General features: G+C 39.4%; 1 protein-coding gene across 1 annotated transcript; it reads right to left on the reverse strand.

The window, feature by feature from the left end:
- Positions 1–918: 918 nt before the first annotated feature.
- Positions 919–15719, reverse strand: NAIP (NLR family apoptosis inhibitory protein). Its single transcript, XM_050912835.1, is given in 24 exon segments — positions 919–1283; positions 2280–2444; positions 3142–3228; positions 3343–3490; positions 3857–3928; positions 3931–3938; positions 4572–4939; positions 4941–5175; positions 5178–5304; positions 5307–5785; positions 5788–5840; positions 5842–5904; positions 5906–6683; positions 8537–8596; positions 9830–9903; positions 10198–10284; positions 10812–10949; positions 11431–11480; positions 12363–12453; positions 12923–12995; positions 12998–13021; positions 15160–15465; positions 15468–15665; positions 15668–15719. Coding segments are annotated over 24 exon segments (4101 nt in total).
- Between the last annotated feature and the right edge of the window lie 2184 nt (positions 15720–17903).

The raw sequence follows: 17903 nt of genomic DNA on the forward strand, positions 1-17903 counted from the left end.
GTGGCCTTTTTCTGAGTACCATTACTAAAAGCAAATTAGAAAAAGCAGACTGTGGAACAGTAATGGTTAAGTAGGGACTTACTTAGATTTCAGCCCTTACAATCTTAACTCTTGCAGAATAGAGGCTGCAGCCACAAAACTAGACAGTAATTTAGTTAATGCCAGTGGTTTGCTTTTCAGGGAAACTAGCCGAATACAGGCCTGAACTTCGCTGCATTCAGTTCCTTTTCCTGCTGTGGTCGAGTGTCAGAAAATCAGTTTTCCCACAAAGAATTGAACAAAAAGACAAAGACACAATCTTAACTTTTCTAAGCCACTTTGAAGGCTTTTTCTTAATTGTCTAGCTGAAGTAAATTAAGATTGTTTGCAGTGATGCAAAGCTTCTAAATCAGTTGTTCAGCAGCTGTTCATTGCTAAAGAGGCACAGCTGCCATCTGCCTCAATCAGTTAGTCCTCTGTTTGTTAGTATCTGGCATGTTACAAAAAGTGGCCTTTGCCAGTTTTTAACACTAGTGAAATCCAGCATCCAATATTATTTTCAGTGCAGTCCTGACCATAAAGGGTTTTATGATTTTGATTTCGTGATTCATGTAATTGATTTCATTGCAGGCAAAACAGAATAGAAATAACTTATTTTAAATAGGCTTTAAGCAAAATTTTACATTTTTCTTTGGAAGGTGGCACTTAAGTACAATCTAAAATCATATTTGCAAAGCAAGTCAGGTTTTTAGAGTTATGTTAATCCTGTCTTCTATTCCTTGATCCTTTTACATTAACCTAACCCTGCTGTAGAAGAGACTGGCATGTTTCATCCTGGTAAAAGTTTGACAATATATATTTATTTGCAATGCAGGTGTATAATTCATAATACAAGAAGGAAGAGGGGAAAAAACCAAACCCTAACACTTTCAAACTTTTCTAGTGTTGAAAAATTGGTGGAAGTGGCAAGACCCATTGCCAAGATAACTGTAAACTCCTAGAGTGGGGGTGCTGCTCCTTCATGATACCAAACATTTTAAGGTCTTCTGCATCAAGGAGCCAACCCACCATTACTATTGTCACAAGACCAGGCGATTGAGAAACACACTGGACAAAAACTGTCACTTTTGGTGCACTGGCTTTGATCTGATGTGTGAGCATATGGCTAATGTCCAGCTCTTTTAAAGCAGGCATGTTAAGAAGTGTTCTAAAGAAGTTTCTCCAACCAGTTTCTGTAACGTTGGGATTTACTAACGGTGAGAGCTTTTCAAGCTTCTGGGAACCTCCACAGTTTGCAACCTTTGCTGCAAAAATAAACAGACATCAGTAACGATTTAAAGATGCTCCAAACCCATATGAAACATGAACGAAAATATAGTGAAGCTGAGGTACTGTACGTTAAAAATAAAACAAAGTTGTTGTTATTAGGTTGAAAAAAGTAGAACTTCGAGTTCAACTCATTTAAGCATTTCAATGCCTCAGACTGAGGAGACTGATAAAATAGAGGGTACTTTAGCAGGCACATTAATGCCTAACAGAATAAGATAGCAGTGTGTTTACGAGTGTTCAAATACCAGTGTTGAAGAGCAAAGCAAATACAATGCCAGCTTATGCAACCACTTGCAGTCAGACACCAGATCAGCTTTGCACAGATGCAAGATACTGAGTTTAACAGTCTCTTCCATGCCTGTATACCATCACATACGCTCTTCAGTCTTGCCTTATGGGCAACCTACTTACAAGATGGGACTCTCATCATCAAGTCACTAGCTATACTAAGATGTATGTCAAAAAAAAAAAGGAAGATGATATGACAGACTTAGCATTTGCTTACAAAAGAAGACATTTTCCCTATCCTATATATGAGATGGTAGTTTTAAGCCTATACTAAATAAGTATTAAATTCAAGAAATATTTTGGTAATACACAGTTTTAACAGCTAGGCCATATAATCTAATGTAACTAGCAATGAAGTTATGAAGCTCTATTTTAAGTCAGTCTTTTTTTCCACTGATTATTTTTCTTGTAATTACATTGCTTTGTAGAAGACAAGGGGAACTAAGGAAGCATTTCAAAAGAGGTTTCAGCAAAGTCTAGTATATAAGCAGTCTGAATACACTTTGATGAGCAAGAAATATTTTGGGCTGTGTATAGAAGAAACAGGAAGAAATGATACCCATTAAAAATGACAAATAATTTGCAATTGTTGTAATGTATACAAATAGATTAATTTATCCTGAAGCAGTATCTTCTCTACTCAGAAATGTTATTTCATGTTTGAAGTTCTCTTTTAAACTCACCTGTATCTAACAGGCTGTCATCATCCAGACATAGGGTAAGTGAGAAGCATCTGAGGCGCAGCAGGTGTAGACACTGCTGAACAATCAGTTTGGCTGCAGACTTTATTCCCTTCCCTGCAGGAAGGATGAGCTCCTCCAGGTTACGAAGAACACCTAAATTGTGTGCTGCAGAGAGAAGACCTTTCCTGTTAAGATTAAACAAGTATATGTTTCCTAAATGTTGTAATGCGAATGAGTGACAGCAGCAGAGCCAAGTAAAAAAAAAAATTAAATTTAGATTCTGGGCAATAGGTTACTATCGGCTTTCTTTCCTCAGTTTCACCCCTGCCAGTGTTGCAAAGGTCGCTTCACTCTCTAACTCAATAGCTTGAAAAAGTCATCAACAGAAAAGGCAGAACTACTTGTCCAGAATGGGTCTAAGAGGTCTCATGAGTCCTCTAGGGATAAAAGGAATCTTCCATGTTGCCAAACTCAAGAAACCCACAGGAAAGAAAAATAAATTAGGGTAATCCTCCCTTCCCAAAATGCAAGCCTTTTCAACCTTTCCCTGTTCCCTATAGACATGGCTTTTCCAGGAGCACCATCTTGGCTTTCAGAGGTGCTGAACACCTCTGATTCCATAGTTTAGGACAGCCATCCATCTCACTCGGCTCATCCCTCTCAGAAGGATGTGAACGCATGCCCTTCATCACAAACTGCTTTATGAGACCTGATTTAACATTCTAGTTCTAGATACTCTCCAGTATCTTAGATGGCGTTTAAGCTGTTGAAGTTATTTCTTAAGATCTCCAGAAGAACCCGAAACAAAATAATTCTGTCAAATGCAACAAATGAGATCAGCCGAAAGGAAAGATGTACAAACCAAAGATTTCACAAACTTCCTTGGCATCAAAATACTGGCTTTTAAGATTCAACACTTTGAGAGACACAAAATTGGGCAGAGCAGCAGCTAGGAGGAAAGGGAAAAAAGTATACATTTTCATTCTTGGAACTTAAAATTAGCAGTTTCTCTCAACTATTAAGTTTTAAGAAGTGAGGTTTCTGTATTAAAAAAAATTCCTACCTAGAGAAAGGAAATCTCGATCTCTCAAAAATAACCCAGTTAACTCGATTTCTGTTAATTTCTTGTATGAAGAAATTGCTGCCAGAAGGGATTCAGAATTGAAGTAGCTGGAGCAGTCCAGGTGAAAAACAGAGAGGTCTTGGTAGCTCTGAATCAATTCAGCTACAAAACAAAGTGTTGCAACACTGGAGATTCATTGTATAATGAACAAAGGTAACAAATCAAGAAGGTTCTCCTAGCTCCACCTGTGAACTTTACTGTAGAGGGAAGCATCTTCTGTCACGACAAAAGCAAGTGAGACAGGTAAAAAGATGAGTGGGAGGAGCGGCTTGATTCCTCTGTTTAAATGTTAAAGTCAGATGGCCTGTGTTTTATTTTATAACTAGAATAATGATGGATCATTGTGGCTTTAAAATGCAAGCAAGTTTTGCTAGAGATTCATTTCTGGTTTCTTTCACATGTGAAAAATATTCCAGTTTTTCAACATTTAGCAGGATTTAAACTCTTTAAACACCTTCACTATTGAGTTCTCACATTGACTCACTGACAGTTCCTCCAGGCAGATGAATTTGTCCAAATTTGAAAAAAAAGTAGTTCTGTGATGAAGCCAGATAAACATACAATGGAACTGGATTGATCTGCTTAATCCCTCTGTTCTTCTGACAATTTGCCAAGGTTTTTGTAGCTGAACTTCACTATCTCACATCCTAACATCTTTGGCTTCCCTTCTCTTGACTGCTGCTTCCTATCCTCCTTGTACCCCTGCCCTTCCCTGCCAACCCATCCTTCACTGAGGCTTCTGCTGCTTGCAGCCTGAGCATACGCCTGGCAGGATCCCATAAACGCACCTGCACTGCCTAATTTTTTTCTATTTTGAAAGCCCAGCGCAGACCCACTCAGATTGCCCCAAGCAGAAAATGCACATCTGTCGGTGCCTGCTAGCTTGTCCTCCGTACTGGACTATCCTCTGCTGAAGTGCAGTTCTGCCTCTGTAGTGACATACACCTCTTAGATCGAAGACCAATATTGAGGTCATAGTCTGAAATTAGGGGTCAGGATGGAAATCTGTTAATGCAGAATGGCTGCCTATCCCCTGAAATGCATATGGTAGAAGGCAGCTTTATTGTTCATGGATATGGAGCTGTTCAATTGTCAGGCACCAAGGGGAGAGGAAGAAAAAGGGAACTAGAGAGAAAAATTACGTTCTGCCAAAATTGAGTATGCTGTACCTGGCATTTCTTTTTCATCTGTCTCAAGACATTCCACAAAACACATTGAGAGCAGTAATTCTTGCTCTGTTATGCTCAAGTTAAGATGATGTAAACTACATTTTTTAAAATGTTCCTTGTACTGTTCAATAGCAGGTCAGATGATAACTTCTATGAATCCAGAACTGTTATTCAGCTGAAGTTCAATATAATCCGAAACAGAAAACAATGTCATCAGATTTCTGAGGTCAGCTTCCTGAAAGGAACTGATGTTGCTGAATGTACATTTTAAAAGCACCATCTTCCCTTTTTTAAGTAGGAAAGGACACATGATGGAGTCTGGTAGATGTCTTCGTATCAGTGAAAAAAAGCTATTAATGTTTTTTTTCTTCTTCCATTTTTTGTGCCATGTCATTAAAAAGTGTAAACGCAGGAGTGTAATCCTGGTCAATTGTTGGCATCTCCAGTGAAGACCAGCAAGCACCTATTTCAGATATATTAAATTCTTGTTTGTGTTCACTTCCTTGTACTGCAACCTGAAAACTACTGGGTAGAGACAACGATTCTGGGTAACCCCGAAAAAAACGCAGCTTAGATTTTTGTGGTGATAAAAATGAACTTACAAAACACCTTTGCCTCTTAGGAATTGAAAAATGATTGGGGCACACACAGAGACAGTATTACTCTCATAAACTACAGAAGTAGCAAAGTCAAGTAAATACTGAATGAAAACTGGAAGATGCAGGTTTGGATCAATAAGAACATTCTTTGGTCAATGAAGAGCATTCTTATGGGAAGGTCTGAATGGTGCTGCAGATATTCATAATTTTCTGACTGGCTTTCCAATGACTCCTTGCAGTTAATCAATTTAAAGAAGTAGGATATAATTTGGGGGACTGCTTTAGAAGAAAAGCTGCAAGTGTAAACCAATAAAAAACTATAGTGCCCAGCAACTTTTCTAAATGTGTTGATTTGCTGCAAGTACTGCAGCCCTCGCTCCAGTTTTTTGTTGTCATCAGAAGCCAAGAGCTCCCTCAGTCTTGTCCCTGCAAGAAACTCCTGGAACAAAGGGTGAAAGAGTTTGTAAACTGGATGAAGCCTTTGGGCAGTAAATTTGCTCAGTAAACGCAGCCTAACAGCTTCATCTTCATCAACTCCTGCTTCAGACAGATCATACTCAGTGAAGTCAAAGGAGGGCTTAAAAAGAGCAGTTAAGGTAAGCTCACCACATGAGAAAACATAGCCAGTATACGTTCTCTTTCTTCACTGTATTTTAGTAAGTGATAGAGCTTTAAAAATAGCCTTGTCACTGATGATGTTACCCTTTGGGTGCTGTACCCAATACACAGTGAGACACCATAAAAAGCGGTGTCTTTAGAATGGTCTGCATAGACTTTTCAAACCCCAGCTGAAAGAGAAGCTGCTCCACAAGGTCGATATTGTAGGAGAACAATTTCTTTAGTACATACAGAGTGCCGGACAGAGGGAACTCTGCAGTGCTTAAAGTGGTGGTTGCATACTTGTGAATTTCTCTCGTCCTGTTAGTGCGGACAGCAACAACCAAACAATGCTGGTAGAGATGGTTCCTTTGTACGAGTTCTTCTACAATTTGGGGCACTGAATTCATTTCACTATAGTCATCCAAAAGAAATAAGACTTGGTTTTTCAGTGGCTGAATTACATCTCTTAGAGTTGTTTCTGTTAATGGTCCCACAAATCCTACTGGTTGATTGCATATAATATCAGCCACGCTCTGATCTGATCTTGCGTAAGTCAGGGAGAGACAAAATACAAACTTAAACCTGCTCAGAATAGGGCAGCAGCCTGAGGCCCAAAGAAGAGCTATTTTCCTGAGCAATGCTGTTTTTCCACATCCTGCTTCACCTTCCAGCACAATTGTGGAGTTAATGTTCACAAGGATTTAATGAAGAAAGAGCTGCTGTAATGGTTGATCATTAATATCCTTTGAGACAACGGATAGGTCCCCATACGGTAATTTGAAGTCAATAGCCAAATGGTTTGAATTCCCAAAGGAAAACAATCTGCTGAAGCTGTTATTGTTGTAAGGCTTTGTAAGTTGTTCCATCAAGTTCTTTGCTTCGTGAAGACACTGACTTTCAACAAGTGTCATGTCTGCAAAAAGGATGACATTAAATAATAAAACCTAGTGAACAGTTGATTCTGTACACAAAAGTCAAATATAGTCAGCTGTCCATTAAATTGGAGTAGTAAGAACCTGAGATTTCCTAGATAATGGAAAAAACTGGTATTACTTCTGGATAAACCAAGTTCCCATAGTTTCTCTTTGTCCAACTCAGTTGGGTTTGCACCCATCTGGTTTAATGTGGGGTTAGTTTGTGTGCAGCAAGTAATGAAGTGATAAACTTGACCTAAAAAGCTTTGCTGGACCTGACCTAGCTCTGTGCAGAGACACGCTGGTATCTCAGTGCAATGATCCCTAGCCTTCCATCATATGGAAAGAATAGTTAGCTTAGATGCAGCACTGTGTCAATAAACAACTGAATTGCCAGCCTCGCAAGTAGGCTCAGAGAGTGGTGAAGACACATTCAGTGGGCACCATGCAGACAAAGTAGTGTTAAACTTGACCTAAACATCCTTTCTGGACCCACATTAGCTTCCCACAGAGCCACGGACTCTCTGCACCACGCTCTCTAAAGCTGTTGCTCTGCCAGGGTTTCTAAGTTCTGCTACAGAGCATCGATTCTGGATAGAGCCAGCTATGTTGTCTGTGCCCATAGTACAGTTTATCCACAAAATAGATAATCTGCCCCAAAATAAACGTGTGGGGGCTGTACTTTGGTATTTCTGAACAGCTGAAATAACGTAAATGTACTTTTACATCGATATAATTATACAGATATGCAGTATATGTATTGCCAAAAAACCCCACAGTAATCTGTTATCTCAAATGAAGCAGTACCATTTTATTCTTTGCATATTCAACAAAAGTACAATGAACCCCAGAAAAGCTCACTGGCTCTTCCTGCATTTCACTAAGAGATGACACCAGAGAGCTTTTCTGAAGAATTTCAGACAAGATTTAAGACTTCCTACCAGAAACAGCCCCAGTCACTTTCAGTAAAACGGAGATGTACATGTTGGTGAATACAAAGAATGAACAAACTTCTTCATTAATAAACTGGCAACTGTGACTTTTATTGTTCCCTCCACCATTTCAGTACCATGAGGTTTAAAACTATTATTATGCTTTCAGAGCTCTAAAATACGCTTTTAGTGCCTTCAAAAATTACAAAAAACCTCCATCTCATACATATATCCCAAATAATTTTGGCATTTCTGGGTGGCAGTAATAGCCATTTTTGGATTGACAGCAGGCTGCTAAAGAAAGCGTCTGGGCAGTACCACTACAGCAAATTTACTTTTGAGTTATCAGCTCTGTGCTTGCACATCAGCACTGTTCTGCAGCAACTCAGTGCAAACTCATTGTGTATGAACTCTTCCCTCAGAAATCCACACACGTATCAACAAAACCACTCCCTTGAAATGGCCGTAGTATTTGGAAAAAAGAAGCATCAGAAGCAAAAGATAGTGGAAGGTTATCCCAACTTAGTTTCTTTTGTATCAAAAAGCATGCGCCTATAATATGTAGTACACAGCTGATATACATTTGCAATTTTCCAAAACATGAATTAAAAAAAATCATACCATATTGTCACAAAATAATTTAGTTTGCTTATATGCCTCATCTGCACAGAAGTGACTTTTGCCTGCTATGGGATTGGTTTATGTTCACAGATTAGAATAGCAAGGAGTAGCTGACAGATTCTCTACTATTTGTTGTCCATGTATACGGACAATCCATAAATCCTAACTCAGTCCTTATTTCAATGAAAATTTTGTCTGACTAAGTAAGGGCCAAATCCAGAAAACCATTAACAATCCTCTCAAACTAAAATGTAAATTCAACACCGCCATCCTTTCAAGCGAGGGTGCACAGTACTTACCAGCTCCTACAGAATGTAGGGTTGCTTTCTCTTCAAGATTTGCTTTACAGGGACTTTGCTAGAACAAAAATAAATCCAGTTATACTTGCTTAAATATTTATTTAGCTCAAACCAAGTTGCTTAGGTACCAGCAAGCATCAGCGGCTACAAGGGCAATTTACAACAGATGCAGTACTAGCTCTGTATTTTTCAATACTAGCAAAATTCTTTTACTCCTCCCAGAAGCAGGAGCTCAGCCATAATGCCCCTCTATCTTTCTCTCTCTCTCTCCCTCCCGTAAGCTTCTTCCATCCCAGGGTTTTGCTGTGTGCCTACAAAGGATACAAGGCCCAGCTCTGACATAACACTGATACATAACCTTGACGCAGACTGCTGAGAGAAAGCTGTGAGACAGTCTGCAGAGATGCAGGGAAGATACCGCTACAAGCAGAGGGAACAGAGGGAGACGGGGCGGCTGATGGCAGGAGGATTCTGCCACGTGCCTGCCCAGCAGAGACCCTTAGTTTGCCTGAGTGGGCTGGTGAGCATGCTCATGCTCAGCCTCAGAGCTTGTAATATCCCATCTATCTTTCGCATGAGTTAGTGAATAAATAATCGCTTTGTACTTTTCAGTTGTGTGTATCCTCAAGGTGCCTGAACAAACCAACCCAAGAGAGGAGCTACGAGATCTCCCACAGTAACACATCCCATACAAAACCTCTCCACTAGCTTCCCACAGTCCCACAAACTGGGACTCAGCTTTCCCCGAGCCACCAGCCCCTCTGCAACAGCCCTGCGGTTGCCGTGGCTGTGCCCCGGCACCCCGGGCTGGGGTACTTTACTACCAACAGAGCAGCCCAGGAGCCCAGGCTCTATTGCACACATTACAATTTGCCAGCAAAGGATGATTGCTGTTAATTACTGAAAAGCTGATTGCTAGTAGCTGCCCTGCAGAGATGCTTTCTCCACAACTTGGGTCAATGCCTGCAGGCAGGCAGCCGCTGTTTGGGGGTACGTGTTGGAACACCTCAGGTACCTGAGCCGCAGGGCTCAAACACCTCTACAGAGGCAGAGGGAAGCTGCTGCTGCCTGCACCACACCGACGCAGGTCACATACCCCTTACCCTTTCAGCAACCTTTGAAATGCGGTGCATTCAAAAGGTTGTGCAGGATGAAGAACTGCAACAAGCTGCCTTTGCTGCTCGTTCTGCGCACACACGTGCAGTGGCTCTCTGTAACTGGAACTATCATTTAAAATTGCAAAGCACAAAAACTGCTTCACTAACAGCAAATACTGCAGACAAGTGCAAATCTGTGCAGACTGTAATGTCAATGGGCTCTCTGGTTGCTCTTCCAGTGACTTTCCAAGTACTTCCGAGCAGTTGGACCTAGAATGGAGTTTTCAAAAGACACAGCAGTTAGTGCAATGCATTGCTTCAATTGCTTACATTTGGCAGAAAGATGGAGCTATTTCACAAACACTCCTTTTGTTTGGAAACTTTTACTGTGTTTCTACATTTAAACGTTAATTAAAAAAGGGTTTTCAGAGGCAAAACGTCCTAGACACTCAAGAAACATATATTTATATACATTTAAAGTAGTATTAAAAAAAAACAACAGCAAAAGTGTATGGTAATTTTCATTGCACAGCAGGAAATTCTCTTAAGATAACTGTCACTCACTCAGGGAACCATTTTGCATGTTCTTCCATAGGATCTTCACCTTCTTCCCATTCCTGTAAGCAACCTGCACAGTTGAAGCACTGTACCCTATTGCCTTCTCCTGCAAGAGAGAAATTACGCACCTCAAAAATGGTCATGTACGTAATTTTTTTTCCTAACATGCCAGCAGCATAAAACCTGCAACAATGCAGTTGTTTCATGAGTTTACTTCGGTGGCCTCTATCTGTTACTGGAATTACATGCATTTTAACTCACAAATAATAGAAATTAAATCAAGGAAAATAAAATGCCACAGAATTGAGAGATGCACCATTATTATCCTTTTAGTAACACCAGACAAATGAATATATGAGTGCCCAGATAAATGCTTTCTCCTTTCTAAAAACATAGCCTCCTTGCAACTCTTTGCTCTGGCTTTCACCTCAGACAGGGTCATTCCATTTTGATTCCCTTGCTCTGGCTCTTGCAAAAGCCATTCTGATTTTGCAGCTGCATTACTCTCCTTACTGAAAGCTAAAGCAAGATTTTAATTAGGTACCAGGACTATCATGAACCTCTGTCCCACCTGCATTGGTAAGTGGATCTTTTACTTGTCCTGTGTTTATATAGCTAACAAACTTGGTTCAAACCTGTATAGAAAAAAACAGGCTTTAGGAAGAGCAGTGGCTTCCACATGGGCTTCTGCTGGCCAAGTTTGAGAAGAGTCCAGTCGAACTCCGTCATCCTCAAAGATGTTCAAGACAAGGTTGCCTTTGCAACCAAAGATATTTGAGTAGTTAGGAAAGCTTTAGCCTGCTATCAGATTCTCCAAAGCAGAGACAGAACTACATTGCAAATATCTCAAGCTTACAGCAAAGCAAAAAGTACTACAGAACCATATCTTTCAGATAATTATAAATGTATATTCTTGATTTATAGTACAGATTAAAATCTCTGTTTTTCTTTCAAAGCCTTCAGTTTTCATTTATTTTTCACCTCTCTTACACAGGCAAATGCAAGTGAGATAGATCTACTTAAGCAGCACATTTTATACTTAGCTTCTATAGAGAACAAATTTTTACTTGTGCTAAAAATTTCAGAAATACAGAACCAATAATCTTTCACACATGTAATCGTGCTTCAAAAAAAAAAAAACAGTCTGGAGCAGCTTTCGTTGTAATGGTGATGTACAATAAAAATATGAAGGCATTATTTCCTAATGAAAAACTGTCAGTATATTCTATTTTTTTATCTGTTGCAGTAGGTAAATTCTCCTTGATAAAGGAAGCTGTGAAATGCCTCCCCTAAGCGGAAGATTAAAAATTAATACTTACTTCTATTATGCATTCTATTTTCATTTCACTCTTCAGCTAAACAAAAGAAATAATTATAATATATAAACAGGGCTAGTACTAAGTATCAACATTTTAAATGCTTTCAGTTTGAGAGAGAATTTTCTGAAACAGACTTGATTAATGACAGGTTACTATCAATAAGACGAAATGGCTCTCCTCAGACAGTGGCAGCTCTAAAGAAAGAAAGATAGCACTGATGCCCTTAAGATATCTGAGATGTTTTCCAAGCAATACTTGCAGTTCTCTCATCTTGCATCAGCCAATGGGTTTAGCTTCCAGATTTTTTGAGATTGTTGAGGCACAGGGGTTTTAATCATGAAGGATCTTACATATATTATATTTTTTCTGGTGAAAGTAAGTCCCCCAAACAAAGATGAAGTCATACAAGAAGAGCTGGCAGGGTAGAGTTCACCTAACCTGACTTCAGCCATGCAGAAGTGTTTAGTTTAGCATACTCACCTACAATCTTCCTCATAATCAATAAATATGTATAGGTGCCATGAGGAGTTAATTCATCCATCTGCCTTTCAGTAGGACAAATGCCAATTAGAGGTATATGGCTTTTCATCAATGGACTACCTAGGTACTGCCTAGGCAAGCAGCTTGGATGCACACATCAAAATAAACTTACATGAAACAAATCCCATCTAGAGTGCATAGTGTTAATTACATATGCAATTATATACAGCTTTTAGGTTGTTGGGGTTTTTTTAGGAGAAAGAAGGTGGAAATCAGGATCAAGGCCTAATTTGCCTATCTTCAAGTCCCAGATAGCGCCTCCTTGGAGTATATTCCACGATAAAGGAAGACTGAAATAGATTACAAGATTACTATCACTCCAACAACATAGGAGTTTCAACTGTAGGTTTCAACATACTTTTTAATTTCCTCACTTGATTTCTTACTTTGAAGGAATTCACACCTACAAAAAACCCCCAAACATTATTCCTAAGCATTAATTCCAATTAAAATTCTGGAAACAGTGTTTCAGTTACCAAGAGGTGCATACTCAGGATTTTTCACAACAGAAAGACAATGAAACAAAAGCAAACTTTTTGGTGCCGTCAGCATTGTTCATGCAACATAGTGACTATGTGAGAGAATAATCAGCTGGCTTTTGCTCAATGAAAAGCCCGTGGGAGATCTCTAGAAAGTATGCAAACCAATATATACAGAATAATTATAAGGTTAGGGGTAGCAGACTTATACTGTTCAGTTCTCAGAAATAAAGATCTGCTGATCAATTGTCTGAATAGAACAACCTTGAAGACAAAAATATGGCCCTTTTTTTGTTTGCTTTTCAGCATCATTGCTGAGGGGAAAAAAGATATCAAAATAAATCAACCTTTTTGTACACATAGAAATATTTCTAGTACAGTCAGTAAACTTACCCAGGAAACCATTTAGCATGTTCCCTCCAAGGATCATCACCGTCTTCCCAATTTCCTAGACATCCACCACAAGAAAACACTACACTGTATCTTTCTTGCCTGCATGTAGAGAGTTACAGATCTCACAGATAATCATGCATTTGTGTGTTTTACTTGCTCACACTCTAGCCACGTGACCACAAGTATACCAGCGTATATCACTGGTCCAAAATTTGTAGCTATGGGAAGACTTTTTCTTAGATTATAGCAACTGAAACTAAAAAGGTTTACAAAACTGCTTAGATTTCCATTTAATTTCAGTTGGGTCAGTCTGGGTCTAAACTTGGTGCAGATCCAAAAGTCAAAATATAAGGTAGATTTTTCCATCAAAATAAAACTTCAGAAATATCTGAGAAATTGTACAGGCTTGATAGAGCAAACTTGTCTTTTTGTTGGCTATTTTTTTAATTTTGCATTCTAGCTAGTCAGTTTATTTGTAAAAGCTAAATAAATGAATAATTCTAGAAATCAACAGAATAAGATGAGAGAACTAGAATTTCTGTCCCTAAGTTAACATATTGGTAGTCAGCATAAACGTGATGGAAGAAAGACAGGTCAGTCAAATGCTGTAATGCCAATATATAAAATATTCAGGGAAAACTGAGTAAACAGTGTGTCCTGGTTTCAGCTGGGACAGAGTTAATTTTCTTCTTAGTAGCTGGTACAGTGCTGTGTTTTGGATTTAGTGTGAGAATGATGTTGAGAACACTCCGATGTTTTAGTTGTTGCTAAGTAGCGCTTATCTTAAGCCAAGGATTTTTCAGTTTCCCATGCTCTGCCAGCAAGCAGGTGTGCAAGGAGCTGGGAGGGAGCAGAGCCGGGGCAGCTGACCTGAACTAGCCAAAGGGATATTCCATACCATAGAATGTCATGCCCAGTATATAAACAGGGGGGAGTTGGCCGGGAGTGGCGGATCGCGGCTCTGGCATCGGTCAGCGGGTGGTGAGCAATTGCATTGTGCATCACTGGGTTTTTTGGGGGGTGGGGGTGGGGTGTCCCTCTTTTTTTTTTTGTTATATTCCTTTTTATTGCTATTATTATTATATTTCATCAGAGTGTTATCAACATCATTCTCACACTAAATCCAAAACCCAGCACTGTACCAGCTACTAAGAATAAAACGAACTCTGTCCCAGCCGAAACCAGGACACCAACCAACCAAAAAAAAAAAAACCAAACCCACAAACCAAAACCTCCAAACAAACTGTTTTAGAGGTATTTGAGAGTTTCCTGAAAGATGTTTTACTGGAAGTGCAACACCAGCACGTGCTATTTATTAGAAAAGACTTACGAAAAGTTACAGGAAACGAGTATGACTGATAGGAAAATAAATCAGATTACAAGAATTAAGAAGGTATCATTCAAAAAGCTGAAGCTTTTGAGCAAAGAAAACAGAAGGCTCAAAAGCCCTGGCAGATGAAGTGTGAAAATAAAATCAGACAGGCTGGGGAAAAAAAAAAATAGTCCAAGAGTAACAAGCTAAATGAATGTAAACCTTCTTCCAGAAAGCAGGAACAAAAAGCCAGTGAAGAGAGCTGGTAGAACCAACTGCTAACCAGGCTGTAAAAGAACCATTCAAAGGGGACAATGCAATTGCAGAGGACTTGCAGTGACGTTCTCTGCAATATTCGCATTAATGTTCACTGCAGAAGAATTCAGGGAGATTCCCATTGTCTAAACCAGGGGGGCCATATAGCAGAAGGTGGATCCAAAAATCAAAGCAATTATGCAATAGATTATGGCTGAGTGGGAAAAGCAGAATGCCAGTCTTTAAAAAGCAGTCTGCACCTTTGGGGGAGAGGAAGAGACATCAGATCTGTAAGCCTGGCATCTGTTACAGACAAATAGGGAGAAAAAAGTTTAATTATGCTACTACACAAACCCACGATTAATCCACATCTTAAACAGTGCATGTGACTGAGGTCCCATCAACTCAGAAAATACTGTATTAGAACAGAAAAAGGTGCAGGGAACAGCAGCAAAGATGATAAAAAATGTGGAACACCTTCCACATGAGGAATGGTTGAGTTGCCTATGTTCTTAAGCCTGGGGAAGAAAGCATTTATGGGGGATAAAATACATCACAAAGTGATAAGCGGCACGAAAAAATAAAGTTATACCCATTCAAGTATTGTAAGTAGACTTGTACCGTTTTATAAATCAAAACGGAAATCCCTCCAAGCATCGCTTCCAATTACCTGTCAAGAAAAACCCAGCTCTGGCAAGCAAATTGGGCATTGTTCGTCTGGCATGGAACGGCCATCCGTCAAAGGACTGCAACCTTGCATCCTCCGCGCTGTACCTGTAGGCGTGCTCTGCTTGGTTCTTCTCCGACTTCTGAACACGTATGTCGTACTCTGAAATATTACCCACCTCTTTGCCCAGGACAAATTCACAAGTGGGACAAAACCTCTGTTTGTATGGGGTGCATCTAACCTTCATGGTAAACAAAACTAATCCACAGCAAAAACACTGCACACTGGATTTAACAAGCGTGTGATAAACCCAGCAGCTGCCATTTCTGTCAAAGACCATGATGAATGAGATGTATAGGACAAGAAGGACTTTAATCTGTTGTGTTAATTTCTCATGGTGGGGTTGTAACTCTTTTGCAGCTGTTCACGGACTTCTTGGAATTCTGCCTCCATGTCTTTGGCAAACTTGTGAAAATCAAAGGCTACATGCGGGAAATGAGCTTGCAGTGCTCACGTATTTCATTGTCATTCGTCTCCACTGTAGGGTCCTCTTTGGCAGACATTTTCTGAAAAAACAAGGAAGACTACCAAATTATATTACCTACAGCTTTTAGATAACATTCAGTCATCACCTCTGTACCTTAATAACATGGTTTCTACAGGTTATAAACATTTGATTTCATGTTACTAAGAGATAAGGTAACTGTAGAGTTGGTATAAACAGGTGTATTGTTAAATCTGACTAGCCAAATTGAGGCTTCTGCGAACTCTGATTGACCACTGCCCTTGTAATGACAATAGCAAGTATCCTGAAGCCTTTACAACCAAAATGGAGGGAAAGAAGAGACAAACAGGTGTGATTTGAGCAAGATGACACAGGTGATTGGCAGGTCCTAAGAGCTTCATCCTGTACCTTAAAAGCCTAGAATGGCCTCAGTAAACCAACATGCCTCTATCATCTCAATTCTTCCATCTCAAAGCCATGACTGAATGTTGCTAGCACATTTTGAATTTCTCCTTAAATTAGGAAAAAAACAGGTGGCAAAACATACAATGCCAAATGGAAAATGGGAAGTAGAAGTGAGTAATAGAAAAAAAAGAATCAAAGCAAGCAATTGTTTTATTGCAGTATTTTAAAATTTCAACTGTTTTCAATATAAGTAGTGACTAACAGCAATTGTATAATCCTTCATGAAAAGGAACTGGAATTTCATCATCACAAAATGAAATTAATTTAGCAATGAAATTTATTACCAAACTCATACTGTCAATACTTCTCTCCAGTAAAGTGGTTTTATTGAATGTTTGGTACTTACACTAGTCTTCTCAAATACAGCTTATCTTGTAGCAGTAGTAACTTTTTGTTGTTATTACTACTGTGGTAAGACAACCATAGGAAATATTTTGCTGTGTGATGGTTCAGAACACAGCAAACATGTCTACAGTTCAGCTCCACATAGTCAAATTCTGCTCCCCCACCTCCAAAGAGCTTTATTTTCTCAAATAACTGAGGGATCTTAAGAGATTTACAACATTTACCAAACAAATTCATCCTTAAGGAAGTGATTCTAAACCCAGAATCTCCAACCTGTTGTTTTCACTCTTTTTCACTAGCTATAAAAATCACATTGCCCTCTCAGAGGAAAATGTGTGCTCAACAATTTAAGTGCTTTCAAATCCCAAGGCAAAAAGTGCTACAAAAGTTGTAAAAGTCTTCAAGTTCTATTATATTTTGAAAAATTACTTTTGTGAATTGCACTATGGGCACCACATTTATTTTTCCTAAATATGGAAACGTGATTCTCATTCAAATTTGAGGACTTCTAAAATAAAATTCATCTACTCTCATTCCTTCAGCCAGGACTCTGCACAATCCAGTAATGCTTCAGAGTTAGTACTTTATGGCATTTTTTCATCCACAAGCTACACCACAATCTAGAATTAAAACTGTTCCTCATATTGCATGGGACAGACCAGGATGCCATGTAAGTTCTTCAGTAGTTGCGGTTGTTATACAAAACTAAAACCAGATATTTCTTTTACTCGTATTTTAATTAATATATTCTCAGGACTTCCAGTCTTGGAAATTAGTTACGACTGTTAATACAGATAGTAACTTTTATTCCTGCAAGGAAAGTATAAAGTGGAATGAAAGCAAGGGCACTCACCTTTCCGAAATCCCCTTCGCTCCACACAGCAGTGCGCTCTCTAGTCTCACTGTGCCTTTCAGCCTCAAACTTCTTGCCACAGTTGTGTCCCCAGCCCCACCACAGGATGCTTTTGTCTTTTTGTCTCTTCCCTCAACACTTTATGTCGAAACTGTATTATGCAGCATCTTCAGAAGTACAAGAATTTCTCACAGGCCTGCTAATAACCTCACTGATTGACTGATCTTGTGGCAGGTCCAGTAAATAAGAAAATACAACAAGAATTAAGCAGGTTGTAGCTTCCCACAGGCAAAGGAGACTTGAGATCCAGTGAATCCCAGTCAAAGAGTACAGATGAAGGAAGCATGTCCTCCGTGCTGCTTTAAATACAAAGGCCACAGCTGAAATCCTTTATACATCAGAGAAATGCTGCCCCACTAGCGATTTTTCAGGACCTAGTTTGAACTGCTCTTCCTATCGACTGAGAAGGGTGGAAAAGTACAAGCCAATTTATTACTCAGACCACAAGCAGATAATGGAGCACATGACCACTTCTACACAGCTTCTACTTCCAAGTATGTTATTTTGGTAACTAGCAAG

The sequence above is a fragment of the Gymnogyps californianus genome, chromosome Z (assembly GCF_018139145.2).
Source record: "Gymnogyps californianus isolate 813 chromosome Z, ASM1813914v2, whole genome shotgun sequence".
Lineage (NCBI taxonomy): Eukaryota > Metazoa > Chordata > Aves > Accipitriformes > Cathartidae > Gymnogyps > Gymnogyps californianus.